The sequence below is a fragment of the Anguilla rostrata genome, chromosome 1 (assembly GCF_018555375.3).
Source record: "Anguilla rostrata isolate EN2019 chromosome 1, ASM1855537v3, whole genome shotgun sequence".
Classification (NCBI taxonomy): domain Eukaryota; kingdom Metazoa; phylum Chordata; class Actinopteri; order Anguilliformes; family Anguillidae; genus Anguilla; species Anguilla rostrata.
Genome location: NC_057933.1, coordinates 70,982,069 through 70,999,184, shown reverse-complemented (window position 1 = coordinate 70,999,184; position 17,116 = coordinate 70,982,069). Strand labels below are relative to the sequence as shown.

Sequence of the window (17,116 nt, the reverse complement as noted above, 5' to 3'; positions counted from 1 at the left end):
GGGGGGACCCAATATCGCTTGTTTAACAAATTGCTTAAGAATATAGATAAAAAATATAGGTAATGGTGAAAATAGTCATTTGATCTAATGTTTGAACAAACATGAAATAAAATCTTAAAGGAAATAAATAAATCAACGAAGGTAACCAATACATCCTATCGAAACAATTTGATTAGTAACTCATATGAAATCCCACAGGAACTTCGTGTTAGAAAGTAATTTTGTGTTGGAAAGATATTTTTCAAAAATGAAGGATTAGAAGTAACAGCAGAAGCAGGCGTGAGAACAAAACTATGGTAGGGGAGAATCAGGAGCTTTTAACAATTAAAATTTAAGTTGATGTCAATGGAATAAAATGTAACTAACCCCTGAATTCATAATGACAAATTGGCTCCAAATGCTTTCTTTCAGGAAGTAAGTGATGTATTGGTCAACTTGACCTACACGTATTACATATTGCTCTCTGTCTCAAGTTATATTGGAATGCTCTGCACTTGAAGTTGTACTTCAGTGAAGGCATAGTTTGTATTTTATTTCATGCTTTCCCTCTTTTTCTCTGCCCAGCTTGGAGTGCCTCATTACGCTCACGCTGCAATGCTCAGCACAACAACACTACATTTTGGAAAGCTCAGACTAACATGCTCTCTCCTCCATAACTGTGATGTCGCTGCCTCTTACCTGCAGATTGCAAGCCAGGCTCACACAGACATGAGTCAGAGGACGACACGTTGTGCAATCTAAGTGGCAGAATTGTCAGTACTAGATTGACAAATGCTATCACTCAGGCTGCCAGAAACCGCCCCATCCCTGGGCAATGCTAGACCCAATTTTGCATCACCTTGTTTGGCTGCCGGCCTCTGTCGGCACTGGGTCAGTCTGGACTCTATTCCGGATAGAGGGACCCATCCAAAGACTGGGCAGTGCCTTAACAGTGCCTTAGGACGAGCCACCAAGCTGCCCAATGATGAGTTAAGTTTGAGGGCAAGCTAAAAAAACTAGTAACAACCCAAACTAACTACTCTAAGGATCTGTTACCTATTACACCTTATAAGTTCAGACCAACAGAAGTTTCCATACTCTTGTTAGTCGTCACAGCAGGTGGTGAGGTTGTCTTCTTATGTACAGAGAAAGAAAAAAAAGGCTTTATTGTTACTGTAATTACAATACGTGTGTATAGTGTGTGTATAGACAGCAACCTCATCTAGAAGTACTTGATTAGTGAACCTAAATTTTATTTGGAGCTTAAATGAGAAATATCTGTAAGCCATAATATTAACTTTGACTGTGCTGGAAAATGATGCAATATTTTTAAAATTAATATGTTTTGGAAGTAATTGCCCATTGGCTGGGGCTATTGGCTGAATAGCCAACAAATCCATCATATAAACTCATAGATCAAGTTAAAGCTTTATTGGCAATTTGAAATAAGTGCATTGAAATTGTTTCTCACAAACGTTCATCAAAAAAGGTTATATGGTTCTTAGGTGGTTATGTATATTTCATGAGTATTACAGGATGTTTGCTTTTGTTTAGACTTTGGAACATAATTAATTTATTCGCAATACCCGTTCCCTGAGAATCACTCAGGGAGTTCACTGACAATATTTGTTTCTTCCCCATTTTGTAAGGAACAAGGACTGCATTGCCCACAGTAAAACTCGGTTTGGGCTGGGAGGTCGGAGACTGTGTGGGGGTCACATGACTATTTGAACTGTGAGTGCAGAAACTGCTGTAAGTCACACATTCCAGTGGAAAATGTTGGCCGGCCAAATATAGTAACATTTCTGCTGTGATATTGTGAAACCTTTCATACAATAATTGTGTCCTGTCTGCGAACTAAAAGCATGCTAGCCCTGAACCAACTTGTGGCAATGAAACTGGACTACAAATCAATACCCATCCAAATTGGGAGAGCAAATACAGAAAACTTTTTTTTTTCCTATATATGGAATAATAGTCTATGGCAGGTCTGCTTCTATCCAAAAGCCGTGGTGCAGCTTTTGTTCCAACAAGGAAACCTGATTCTACTATAACACTGGATTTGCTAGCACTTTATTATAGAACAGGTGTGTACCTGCCAGGAGAAAAAAGCCTGCGCACATGGTTCTTTTGATAACATTGAGGACCCTGGTCTATATACTGAAACTAATCCAAACCCATGTAATTCTTAAATAGAAGCGATATACGTATAAATGTATGTACCTGCTTTAGAATGTTTGATGTCCTGGAGAGAGTCCAAGAAATGGTTGTGCAGAGTAATTTACATTTTGAACTGCATAAGAGGCAAACATGCTGATCACACTTTTCAGACACACAGAAACAGTTCTTTAACTTATGCTGTATTTTCCTACTGTAAGTACAGAGATTACCACCTTCTATTTTTCTTTGTCACTGATGGGGAAGGAGACGGGGTCTGTGGGACAGAGATCGCAGCTCACTCTGTCGCCCCACAGACTGCACCTGTCAGTCTCGTCACAAAGTACAGACTTTTCTTTGTTGTCATTGCTTGAGGCTCATGATCCAAGTACAGGGTAACAGCACATTGTCCAGAGGAGTGTACAGTTGCTGAAGACAGTCCACTCCCACAACTGCTCTGCACAGAAATTCGGTTTTTATGTCCTTGAAAAGAGAACACACAGTACAATAGAAACTGAACTGCTAATCCTAAAGTGTGTTAATATCAGCTTAAAATAAATATTACAATATAATAGACATTCTCCTACCTAAAGTGGTATTACACATAATTACTTATCCATTCTTACACATATACTATGTATTTATACTATTTTAAAACTTTAATGTATAGTTACAAATTGTTTCTCTTAGATGTTTTCTTACTGATATACAAAGAACCAACAGAAATGCGGGAAGCCTCTTTAATAACTTGAGCCCATGCAGACAGAATCTTTTGCCACAGAAATCCAGTCAAGGTTAAAGCTTAACAAGCTACAATTCCCTGTCTTTGCAATATGTTTAATGTCAAAACAATCAAAAATCAAAATCATGTCACGGCACGGGTAGGGGGAACCCAAACGCAGAGGGAAAAGAAAACACAAATCCAAAATGGGAGGGGAACAAAAGACTTTACTGACAAAAAGCAAACAAACAGGGAACAGAAAAGGCCACGATGGGCAAAAACACAAACTCAAAAATATCTAAACAAAGCAGAAAACAAGAGGGACTCACAAATACAGGCAGGGCAGAACACGGTCAGGGCAGAACGCAGGCAGGCAGAGCACAAGGGTAATTCAAACAAACAGGTAGGTCAAACAAATACAAGTCAGGAACAAAACACAAACAGGTAAAAAAAAAAAAAAAAACCACATGCAGGTACAAAGGGTCTGAAACATCGGAAACAAACACAAGGAACCAGCACCTGAGTCAAGGGAACAGAGAACTTAAATAGACAAGGGGTAACAAGACACAGGTGAACTCAAAAAACAATCAAACCAGAAGGAGGGGATAACAAGACACAGGTGGGAACAATGATGGAATAACGAGACAACCAATAATACAATTAACAGGGGGGAACAGGACACAAAACAGAAGTGCCGCCATCTGGCGGCCCAACAGGGAAAACGCAGACAGGAACACCGGAACATGACAACATGCTGCATTTGCATAATTATAGTGCTCCCCACTTTCTCTACCTTTTACCACAAAAAAAGATTTAAATCCAGTTGTTATCTGTCATTGAACACATTACTGTTATGTAAAGCTAATGTATTAATACTAACATTAGTACATACTAAAACTCAAACAATAGCTATAATTTAAAGATGATAAATGCTGTTATCTGTCATTCAACAAGTTATTGCATTTCCCTACCACAAAATAATATTTACAGTATTAAGAGAGCAGCGTCTCCCTGCCTAAAGTGGTATACATATATCAACAAGTAAAATATTACTTTTATTACCATTTAATTACATATATACTATATATTTATACTATTTCAAAACTTTTATGTATAGTTACAAATTGTTTCTGTTAGATGTTTTCTTACTGATATACAAAGAACCAACAGAAATGCGGGAAGCCTCTTCAAAAACTTGAGACCATGCACACAGAATCTTTTGCCACAGAAATCCAGTCAAAGTTAAAGTTTAACAAGGTACAATTCCCTGTCTTTGTAATATGTTTAATGTCAAAACAATCAAAAATCAAAATACATGCTGCATTTGCATAATTATAGTGCTCCCCACTTTCTCTATCTTTTACCACAAAAACAGATTTAAATCAAATTGTTATCTGTCATTGAACACATTACTGTTGTAAAGATAATATATTAATACTAACATTAGTACATACTAAAACTCAAACAATAGCTATAATTTAAAGATGATAAATGCTGTTATCTGTCATTCAACAAGTTATTGCATTTCCACATGTAATGTTTTCTGTTAATGTCATTGTCTGAAGTAGAAAGAGGCCCAGTCAGGCTTTTTGTGAAATCATGAATGGTCTTTGAATGTGATGAACCCTTAGCTCTAAGTCCTGTTGATGAAAAGTTTGTACAAAAAATTTCCTGTGACCCTATCAGTGGTTTCCGGCCGCATGCAACAGTTTCCTGACAAATACCAATTTAGGTCTGCTGCAAGGTACCGTACATACACACCAAAATTAAAATACAATAGATTGAGAATATGTATTGTAGTGTACCATTGCTAATTGTAAATATGAGAGGATGATAACAATAAAACATTCTCATTTCTCTTTCTTCTGTCTTACAGTATTCTGTCTGTCTATCTCCAGCCATTCAAAATCAGAACATCTATACAGTACATGTTTCAGTTAAATGTTAAAGACAGGATTGACTACAAAGAAAACTAAAATATAGTAATTAAAATATCCTCATGAGAAAATATATGCTTTTTGTGATTAAGACCAGCGACTCATATTCCCTGCAGGGAACAGAAATGAATTGCCGGGTCATAGGAGAATATGTCATATGTCCTCCTACGATCTTAAATGGACCAGCATATATTTAATGATTTAGGTTTGCACACAGATCATAGTAACATAAAGCACCAAAGAATCCCTTTGCTTGACCTAATAACTTGGACAACATATTGAACCATCTGGCTAATTTGGCTGCAGATACCAGAAGGGTAATATGATAAATTTTGATAACGCTATTTGTGGCTTTTATACTGACCTTCAGCATCGGCGTGCAGTATGAAATCTGGCAAACATAAGGCAAATGAAACAAATTAAAGTTTGATCAAAACTGTCCTCCAGATGTTTATTGTTAACTTTCTATGTCATGCCATGATCAGCCTGAAATGTGAACATTTGTAAAAATCTACATAAAGAAATGTGATTAGTTTAGATGAAAAAGAAAATAAACTGGAAATAAACACATTGTCACAAAGCCACAGAGAACTAGAAGAAAATAACTGCTGCAGATCTGTCACTGCTGGCCACTGTGACAGACAGAGAACGCAGAAAGAGAAAGAAAAACAAGAAAAGAGAGAAATAATTGTTTCACTCACAGTCCAGCTGGATGGCAAAGGCCAGCAGCAGAGTGGTGTAAAACTGGGACCGCATTTCAAGGAGGAGGAACGCAGCAGTGAGCAAAAAGAAAGAAAAGCAGATACTTGTCTCAGACTGATCATGTGAATACGGAAGTACATTTTGGGGTGGGACAAGAAACCACAGCCAGTTGAAAGTTGCAAGCCATTTATGTACCTTTTAGGTGGGGGAACTAGGCTTGTGACTCAAAAGGTTGTATGTTTGATTCCCAGCTGGTGCTCTGCCATTGTGCCTTATACCAAAGTACTGGGCCTAAATCGGTTGAGTAATATATGCAGCCATGTATATGGATTGTATGTAGTAATGTGATCTAGGAAAGTCACTCTGGATAAGAGCATCTGCTGAATTGTAATTGTAAGTAAACCCTCAAATGGCGGCAAAAAAACTCCTCATTGAGAAGAAATCTCGAGAGGAACCCTGCTATTGAGGGGGAGCACATCCTCCACTGGCCAGCCTGCTATAAAGACTGCAAATAAACTTGGTTAAGCAGGTTACAGCTGAGATGAAAGCTAACAGGACTGATAGAAGAGCAAATGGTATAGCTCAGAACAGTGCAGTTTAGAGGAGCCGGATGATGGATGTGGAGCTCCAGACAGAGGCATAACCAGGGCAAGGGAGGAATAGGGTTGAAACAGTCCATGACCATGGAGAGAAGGACAGGACTGGAGCGATCTTTGAACTCAAGGCGAGATAAGGGGCGGGAGCCCCATGGAAAGAAAAACCGTAAGGCCAAAGCCCACTGACAGCTTCTCATTAGGAGCCTGTGGGGCCAGGCGCCACCAGCAGATGGCAGTGTAGTGCAAGCTGCATGTATCACTGTCTGCACCATAAATGAAAGAACGACTGCAGTGGAGATTTTGACTGACAATGAAAGAGGAAAAAAAGATGATCTGTCATTTTAGTATATGGAAAAAATTCAGCTCGTAGCCTCAGAGGACAGCAAGACAGCTAGCTAACACATCTAAACTGCAAGAATTCATCAGGTGGATTATTTGTTGTTGATGAACTTCAGAACTTGGACCTTGTCATGCTTCACATGAGTATAGTTTGACTAGTTATAGTTTGTGCCTGTTGGCGTTCATCACTGAATGTGTTAATGTATGTGTGGGTGTGTGCTTATTTTACATTTCTCTGGATTAGAGCACCAGCGTATTAAAATGTAAAAAAAATAATGGCACACTATTATTTTGATGCTGAAATCACTGCTGCTAATGTCTTTTCTTTATGTCAAACCCAGTCATCATATGCCATATGTTTGCCAGCAGTCATATGAGCCTGTACCCTTCCCATGCCAAACTGCTGAAGCTAAGCAGTTGTGGGTTTACTTAGTACTTGCATGCGGGCCTCCAGGGAAATGGAAATGTCTGTTGGAAAGGTGTTGGTAGTTCTGTGGGGACCTAATATAAATTCAATGGTTCATGGTGTTGGGTGAGGTTAACATCCTTTAGATGAAACAATAAGTCACCATCCAGACTGAAAAGAGTAGATGTGATAACCCTGGAGTCCAGCTCAAATCCCCCAAAAACTGGTTCTCTGGCAACCAATTGATCCCCTACATCTGAGTTGCTAAACAATCCCTTGCATTCCCAATTTGATTATCTGTCTTCACTGCAAAAGAGCACTGAGTTCTGATTTGACGCACAAGATAAATTAAATGAGTAAACTTGCAGCCCTTTTTCCAACAAATATTCAGTGTGTATTTTGTATGACGAGCTTTGTCTTTTTTTCAAGTTATGCTATACAAGAACCAAAAATAATGGAAAACAAAAAATAAACAAAATAAGAACAATATTATTTTAAACAAACCAACTTGGGTTCACAACAGTGCTTGTAATAAATATGAAATTGAGAGCATACATTTTTAAATGGATGAAAACAAGTTATAAATGACATCGCAGAAATACAGACTACAGTAGTAAATATTTAAGAGCACTCTTTATTTTAAGTTAAAACAGTATGTCACTTTGTGACTATGTATCTATGTTATGTTTGTTTATAAATATACATGTTCTGTATTTATGTGTGGTTTTATGTATATTTTTATTTATTGTGTATGCGCACTATATATTTGTAGAGGTAAACAGGCGCATCTCTCTCATGTCTCAGCACAATGTCTCCACAAACTGTCCGGTGTTCTCACTCCCTCTCCTCTTCCTGCCTGCAGCATATGAAACAAAACACATGAAAATGAAATTAGTCAACTAATATATGCACTTGCATAGGGAGGAATTAAATCCAAAGATAAACCAGCAGCACAATTTTAGAAAGTGATTTTTTTTTTTAACAATACAACATTTACCATAAGAGCCAACAATGGATACATTCTTAAGCATATAAAAAGGCACAGGTGGGAACAATGTTAGAATAATTAAAACCAATAATACAATTAACACAGAGAACGAAGAACGAGAACGAACTGGAACACAAAACTGAAGTGCCACCATCTGGCGGCCAAAAGGGGAAAAACAGAAACAGAAAATACAGAACCATGACATTTACAAACTTCTCATAGCTGTGTAACACATTCATAGTCACTATATCAACATTACATTCAGACTTTTAACCAAAACAGACTGTAATGCTAATATAATGTATAATGTGGGTGGTAACAGCACAATATATAAAAGCATATTGAATGACTATGTTTTTATCAATATTTATGTTGTGCTTATGAATATTTGATGCAGGTTTTACATAAAGACTTTCTTTGTATGATTCAGATTAGATGTCTGATTAAAAAGTACATTTCTATTGGCTGATGATGGGTGGACAGTTGAGGCACAGACCTGTGGTTGGTGTGTGGGAGATGAAGTATTCTATGAGTATTCCAATAGCAGCCAAGAGGACCAGAACACTGAGGATGTGTCGCCACAGAAACCTGGCTGACTCCGAGAACGGAAAGAAAAGGCAAGGAATAGATCAGCAAACAATACTGACAATTACAATCTGGACCACACACAATGTTTGTACTTTCTGTCTTCATTAGAAGTGTTTCATTAGTGAAAGAAAAAAGGAAGGAAAAGCCTATGAAGAAGTAACAGAGTAATATTGATATATGAAGCACGGTTACCATAGAATCTTCACTGTACAGGAACTTGACATTGTACATTGTACGTTCTCAATATACTGGCAGCTCATTCTAATCTTGATTTCTGCACTGACCCCTTCCCCTGAGCGCTCAGACCCAGTGACAAACCGTTCTCAGACTGAAAGAGTCTCAGTCAGCTGTATCCCCTCTGTGTAGAAATAACACTGAGACTCAGAGGGAGGCAGATCAGTTCCCGGGATCAGCTCCCTCCCGGTCACAGTGAAGCGATATCGGCTCCCCTCGTGCACCTCTGTCCTGAGGGGTGTATCCTGTGTGTCTGTACAGCCTCCAGCTCATTGCTCGCACTGTGCTCCCAGCTATGCAGCTAACGCTAATGGAGCCGGATGTGGTAACTCATGTTGACCACCACTTCGAGCAGTTTCGCTTGACCTCACCCCATACAGACAAGAAATGAACTAACACTCACATTACAAGTGTGGATCAATGCTGAGAGCAAATTTTGCTTGGATACCCCTCCAGTGTTAATGGTTTAATCTAATAAATAAACTCTGGTATGGAATTTTATATTTAAACTACTTGACCTGAGTGCTTCATTGAGATAGAAGGACTCCTACAGTGGACACCTGTACAACAGAAAATCAAAGGACTTTTGCACAATTAATAAATCTTATGTAGTTGATGCATAACATCCAATTATAATGACCGAGGAGCAAAATACAATAAACACTGGTCTTATAAGTTGAGAATTCATAAACCGCATAGAGTACAGAAGAGTACAGTACTTTGTTCTTCCACTCTGGTCCTTGTTCTTAGCTTCAGCACAGTCACTCAGTTTTTATGCAATTAACCACAGTGCTTCATTGAGACAAAAGAATCCTCACGGCCTGGTCTAACACAGTTCAACAAGTAAAACATATAAATAAATTATTGACAGAATACAAAGTGGACATATCATGCAACTCTGCTGTGAAATTATCTTTGCCAGTTTTTCAAAATGGAACCTCATTGTTATACATGGACTTCAGCTCCTAGTCCATTGCAAGCCAATGACAATGTCAGTAGTCTGTGAGCCAGGAACCGTGCTGCAAGGTTGATTAGGTGGAAGGAGTTGGTTAATGAGGGAATGGGGTGCACCTGAATGAGGATAAAAGTGGGGGGAGGAAAACTCTCCAGTGGCATCGCATGGTGTGGCCTGTCGACCACTCAGAGTTGTTTCTTTTCTATTTCGTTTCATGTTGTCTCTGTGTGGCGTGAGTGAGAGTGTTATTGTTGGTGGCAGTAGGAAAAGGTTACCTGATGGTAAACCAATGACAGCTGGGACGGTGAGACCGGGGAAGAAGGGGGAGAAAAAGAGCGAGTTGGCAGAAAGAACATGAACATTAATGAAATTAGGTTATATTTTAAATAATATATTTTCACTTAGGGGATAATTTGTCCACAGGGGTCAGAGCCGCAGGGCAGCTTCTTATAGTAAACAGACTTAACTCCACTCATTCTATCTAGTTCTAAAACTATAACCTGGCATCTCATTTATGGGACATGGCAAGTGCAATGGGTTTCCAGCCGTATAATAGAAAATCAGAGGAGGACTTTTGAATATCAATAATGACTGAATAAATATGAGTAAATAAATGGATGAATAAATCAATTAATAAATCCTCTGTAGGCAATGTCAATGCATAACCTCCAGTTATAATGACAAAGGACAACAATACAACAAGCACTTGTCTTTTAAGTTGAGAATTAACTGTGCATGTGTGGATTATAAACTGCAGAGAGAAAAGAAGAGTACAGTACTTTGGTCCTTTGTTCTTCCACTCTGGTCCTTGTTCTTAGCTTCAGCACAGTCACTCAGATTAGATTTGGTGGTATTAAACTGATACTGACAGCAGTATGTCAGAGTAGAGTCAGAGCTGCGGGGGAGAGTGAAACTGACTGCTCGCTCTTCTGTCCCAGCCTGGGTTTCCTTAGTATGTGTTCCACTCCTGTTGTAGTACAGGAAGAATTTTGCTCCAGTGATGTCAGGTGGTGCTTCACAGCGAATGTGTGTTTCAGTGTGTTCTGTGGAGACTGATATATTGGGCTTCTTCAGATCTGGAACACACAAATAATACAACATGCAGAGAAATGCATTTGCATGGTCACAGTCCTGATTGTGTTCCCTGTGGCTAAATGTGCATGAGCATCCTGGTGGTTTTACTTGTAGGGATCTGGCGGGAGGAGCTGGAGTGACTGAGCTGCATCCCTTACCCCATGTGCACATTGCTTGGGTTAGTTTTATATAAGTGAAAAATTAGGTCTATGGGAAGCCAGAAACAGGCTTTTAGTATGACAGACATTAAAACTGACAGTCTGCGCTTTAACTTGTATCTTCATTGTTTCATTTCAAATCCAATGTTCTGGAGTATAGAGTCAAAAAGACAAAAATTGTGTCGCTATCCAACTGCTTCCAGACTGAAATGTACACAAATGCATAGACACACGCACACACACCAGCACACACACAACCATACAGTGCCTTCAGAAAGGTTTTGGCCCCCCAATGATTTATTTATAATTTTTTCTGTCTTGCATTTCTTTACAGAAACATTAGTTTAGAAATGTCTATTTATTATATATTAACTGACCTTAGCATCTGATGTCCTATTTCAGGCTGCACGTTTCAGAATTATGAATTCTTACCCAGCACAATTACTGTAGAGGGGTCACTATCGACAAGTGGTTTCACTCCTTCCCCCAGCCTGTAGAAACATCTCATGGTGATCTCATTGTGTGCGCTGGTACTCCCACTGAGCAGCTCAGCTCCAGTGACTGAGCGATTACAGTCCGAGCCACTGATCGGTCCTCTCTGATTAATGGTGAAAGTGCAGTGGGATGCAGGGGCAGAGTCAGGTCTTCTGCACCTCAGATTCATGGAGTCCTTTATGGAAATTACTGCAGGACTCAAATGTAACTCTGCCTTTGGCAGTTTACCTGCAACAGTTCAGAGATCCATTTAGTTTCAATCATCAGTTATGCTTGATTTTCCACTCAAACAGCTGTATTGTAGGCACTTTCATACAGCAGCCGACCACAAACTTCCACTTCCGTTTTGTTCCTTTGCTGGAAGTAAGATTTTCTTTGGGGCCCATTCACAATTGAATTTATAATGAATTTGTAGGAACAACAAAAGATATAGCAAGGTTAATAAAAACAAGCTGAAGTTACGGCCAAGGCACTGTAAGAGCATGTGAGAATTACAGCAATATTGGGTACATCATTTAACATGAGTGTTGAATGTATGCGCTCATCCAGTATGTTTTCAGCTGATCAAAGCAACGTAATTATATTTTGGCTAATTATGTACAGTAAAACTTGATATAAAGAAAGAATATATGAAAGATTACATAACTTAAATTGATATTAGTCAAAAAATGAACTGTATAATGAACTATATGTGCTTGTTAGGGTAAATATACTTGTCTTGCATATTCACAGTTACGACAATTGCTTCACTAAATGGATTTGTGTGAGGGGCAATTGTTAGTTTGGTCTGGAAACATTATACTTGGCAAGCTCATGATATCTTACACGATAATTGCTGTACAGGGTGCAATGCTGTGGCTAAACAAACATAAACAAAACAAATAAATCAATAAATAAATTGAACAGTGCAAGGGCAACCTGGCAGCCCTCAGCTTTATTTAGTACCAGTATGCTTGAGATTTATAGAGTGACTTATCTACTACAAGGGTTCTGTCACTGCGTGGAGAAGGAGAACGAGGGGCTGTATTCACACTGCAATCACAGCTCACCTCCCTGCTCTTCTGCAGGTCACTGATATTCACTTTAAAGTCACAAACAGGTTTACTTGTGGTCCATGTGCTTCTGAATGGCTCAGATGAGTCTCCAATGTACAGATTACAGCTGATATTAGTGCTAGATATGGGGCTTTCCAGCTTTGTCTTACAGGCAATGTTAACCACCCTACTGTTCTGCACAGATCTATCCACAGAAATGTCTGGTTTCTGCAGCTTTCCTGTCGTGAAGAGACATGCATGATGCTCACCATATACAATACAAATCATTCAAAGAAGGATATTACAGAGGTGGCATACATTGATTGGGACCAGCATCACAATGTATTCAGTGTCACACACATATCTGGCAGGTAATTAAGCTCTGCACATGTGTAATGACTTGCTCTAAGTGAAAACAGGCAGCAGTGTGATATAATGTTGATGGTGAATCACTCTTTTTTTCTTTGATACGCTTGATCAAGATCAAAATGGTCAATATCTAGATATGTAGACTGTGCTTTATGCTTTAGTGAACCTTTAGTGAACCTGACCAAGTAAAATATGAGAAATAGAACTCCACTGGGAATGTCGACAGACTGAGAAAACATTTTAAGACGTTAAAAGACAACAGTTATGGTAATTTAATAACAGAAACAGAATGTGCTGAATTATGTTTTTATATAAAAGTTCTCTGACAGGTTTATTACTGAAGTCACACTGGCTCTTACAGTGATGTGCTATACATTTACAATGCTCTCACAGCTTGCTTTGTCAGTATTAAGTCAGTATTATACTGAAAAAATATATTCAAGCTGAAACACTGTCCTGCAGCCCTTGATATTTTCTGATTAATGAAGCTTTCCATGCTATACCTTATAATGCCTACTAATTATGTGAGACTTCAGTGTAGTTTGAAATGCATATGCAATCCATGTTGGATTGGCGTCGGCGATGACTATCCAGTATTGGCCAAAATGTTGTCATTTCCTTTAACGTGCTCTGGGTACATATGAGTATGACTTTAGCATGTTGCTATTATGTGCACATGCTCTTATTATAATTACATTAAGGCACAGTTATGTACTAAAATTTTAGCATCATTATTATTTTTCCAGATTGACGCTTAATCCCTGTGTAACTTGTGAGTTAATATTCATGTTTTGTATTTTATTCTTCCTTTCCTCTCATCTACACTGACAGTATCTTATCCTTTTGACCCTGTAAATCACTTGGGATGACCAAAGCAGTGTCATTCCTTTACAGATATCATGTTGTGAGATGTGATCACAGAGAAGTAAGAAATGTCAGTCCTTTTAAATCCAGAAGCATTCTATCTATCATGTATGCACCATATTTATATGCATGTAAAGAACTTTAAGATTTGTGAAAACATGTTTTTATTATTGTGCTAACATAGTGCCTATCAATGACCCATTAAAATCAAATTCCCTTCCATTTAAATAACATATTTATAATGCCTAGCAATTATCTGTACATGAAAGGTTATCTTAAATAACTCGGGCCTGAAAGGTGAATCTTTTTAATGACCAAGGCAGGAGAGGCTGAAAATCATTCCAGTTCTTAATTAACAATGGCCATCAACACACTGAATGTGTTTATTATCTGGCAAATGGGTGATTTGTGCACATTCTGGTGATGCAAATCTTTTTCAAATAATTATTTATTAAACTTTTCAAATCATGAACTGCCACTCTCTCTGTTTATAGTGTCATTCATAAATCTAATAGAGTTTAATGACCAAGAACACACACAAAAAAATCTTCTCAAGAGAATTTTGTACTGCAATAGTAAATAAGATGTGTTGTTTGGGGAAGTTCTCAGGCCCACTAACATCCTCACTGTGAGAACTCACCATCACACCAAGTCATTGCGGATGTGGTGGTTTCATTTTCGTCATAGACCAGGGTACACATACATTAACTGCTTTTAACCAACCTTTTATTTTATGTGCAGGTCTATAATCATGTACAACCTTCAATACATGCCTTTCTACATATTGTTTCTAGCCACACCACTATGACGTTGTACCCCAAAGAGGGCTTCACACTGTTTCAAGCTGATAAAAAAATTTAGATTTATAATATACATAGTTAATAATTCTGTTCTTCAAGCAAGCTTTCTCTATTTGCAATAATTGCAGTATTACTAACCTTGAGCTTCAGCATGTCCACAACGATCTGTAGTGAGCCCACCAGAAGAGGGTGATGTTAGTATAAATTCATCAGGAAATGCAGGTTTTTCATTTTGTTCAGGTTTAGGTTTCTGCAATTACTTTGTCACAATAGAAAACATTTATTTCTTTCAGAATGTAATTAAGTTGCAATTGGCATTCCTGGTCATTTGAAATTAGGAACTGAGAAGAAAATAAATAAGAGAGCACTCACTTTCCAGCAGAATGATGATGAGCAGGAGAAGAAAGGAGAGACGTGATGGCATGTTTGAGGACTGAAGTCAGAATAACACCAGGATGTGATGTTTGACTCTTTTAAATGTGATGTGAATGAGGAAGTTGGCAGTATTTTTATACAACAGGAAAACCATGCAGCACTTCAAGCAAAACTTATACTGTACCATTTCGATGCAAGAAAAGTCATGCGACTTGAAAATGCCAATAACCATTATTAAGGTTCATGTTGGCTTTCATAAAATTGTAGCGCGGAAGTTCATTTGTCGTGATTTCAAGTCAGATTCATCGCCAGTGAGCTCATCTAAATATCCCTGCTCTGTACCATGGTCAGCACAGTCTCACACTTAAATGATATTGATTTCTTATTAGGCTACTTGCTATAAGCATTTTCTCACCAGTGGATGAATCATGGGTACAAGAGAAGTGAACAGCTTACACTGTAGTTGTAGGTTGGTGAGTCTGGAAAAGTCATGTCTTTTTGGATTTTAGCACCTGGGTCCACAATAATACACAATTATCCACGACGTATAAATGAATTTACAGATTGTGGAAGGTATCTTTCCAGTGAATTGAGCTTTGCACAGCAACATGGGGGCGGATCCACATGCAGGTGTTTATTTTCTGTTTCAGACTAACCATACTCTCTGACCATGACACTGCCGATTCGCACGGAGAGGTGGGTCGTGTCCCAATCTGTGTACTCGCATATCAGCGGTATGTCTACGTCCGTGACCAGCTCCCTCCTGGTCACAGTGAAGCGATATCAGTTCCCTCGTGCACCTCTGTCCTGAGGGTTGTGTCCTGTGCTGTGTGTCTCTGTACAGCCTCCAGCCCATTGACGTCACTGTGCAGCTAACGCTAACGGAGCCGGATGCGGTAACACCGCTTGCGCTCACACTGACCACCGCTTCAGCGGTTTTGCTGGAACGGACAACACTAACACAGTAAATAAACACTCACATTACTGTTGTCAGTCAATGATGAGGGTGAATGCTGCACATCCCACTCCCCCTGTCAGTGGGCACACATCGATTCCCTGAGGTTGCTTCTTGCCCTAAAAAGGGCATGCTCTGCGTCTCTGAGCAGAAGGAAACTGAATTCTCTCAGGGACAGTGAGAGTTCAGAAGCACCAGTGGCTGGTATCATTGAAGAATAAAAAATAAAATGCATTCAGAAATTGAGAAGATTCAAAAAAAATTTTTAATTAAGGCATTTTGCATTGATGCCGTACACCCTACTTGTTGCGCAGAATTCTAAATAGAATTATTTAAATTTAGACCATTACACAATTCTTGTCACTCAGAGGCATACGTTTATCACCAGGCTCAGGGAGGATATCCAACTGCAGAGAGACTCAGGAAACAGGTAAGTGCCAATAAAAAGGCTATTACTTGGAACATGGAACACAAAACAAAAGCAGGAGAACGCAAGGCAGTCAAACTAGATAAAAACTAGACATGGAATAGCTAGCAACTATACAACTACCAAACGACTACAAGGAGGGAACAAGGAGCTTAAATACACAGGGGAACAGGTGAAACTAATACAGCAACAATTAGGCACTACCAGAGAAAAATGACACACACTAGGGCTGGAGAACAGGCCAAAAATGTATTTTCACAATTTTGTACATTTTATATTTTAATAAATTAAATACATTTTACTGTGATTCATTATGGAGTGCCAGAACAAGCTAAGTGAATCATGTCATGCCTCTGAAAACTACAAATTGCATTGGAGCACAGCACCTGTCCCTGAAAGTCCAATTTGTCAGTAAGGGGCGAGGGAATGGACCCAAACGCAGAGAAATACTCAAAAACCAAAGGGGTAAATCCAAACAGAGAACTTTACTTTTAAATAGAACAAAAACCAAGGGGGACAGAAACAAAGCCACACACGGCAAATCCCAAAAAAGACAAAGCAAGGATTCTTGAAACGCAAAAACAACAAAAATCCAGAAATCTAAAACCATACAAAAACAGAACTCAGACAGGGTAGAAAGACAAAACACAGAATCAAAAGTACACATGGAAACACATATCAAAACACCATCAGAAACACAGACAAAAGGATCCAGCACCTGAGTGAGGGAAGAAAGGAACTTAAATAGACAAAACACTGACGAGACACAGGAGGGCACAATGCACAATCAGGCCACAGAGAGGGAAGGGAAAACGAGACAACCAAAAAACTATAAGTGAATAATTGAAAACAATAGTACAATTAAACGGGGTAAAAGAACAGAGGACTAAAAACTGAAGTGCCGCCATCTAGTGGCCCAAAAAGGGAAATGCAGACAACCACAGAACCATGACACAATTAACC

The 17,116-nt window shown here is 38.8% G+C and overlaps 1 protein-coding gene across 6 annotated transcripts in view; it reads right to left on the bottom strand.

Moving 5' to 3' along the window:
• LOC135240051 (uncharacterized) overlaps positions 1-17,116 on the bottom strand; it is a 93,064-nt gene that overhangs the window by 18,614 nt on the left and 57,334 nt on the right. For 5 of the 6 annotated variants that reach the window (XR_010325570.1, XR_010325569.1, XR_010325572.1 and 2 more), the window contains 3 exons: positions 11,267-11,557; positions 8,322-10,678; positions 7,452-7,693 (listed from right to left, as the gene is read on the bottom strand). Coding sequence is in view for 1 of the 6 variants with exons in the window: in XM_064309279.1 (XP_064165349.1) it covers positions 5,159-5,185; positions 5,496-5,550 (82 nt within the window). In the remaining 5 variants the exon portion in view is untranslated. Of the gene's footprint in view, positions 1-5,158; positions 5,186-5,495; positions 7,694-8,321; positions 10,679-11,266; positions 11,558-17,116 lie in introns of those variants that run through there. The other variant, XM_064309279.1, reaches the window with a different exon arrangement.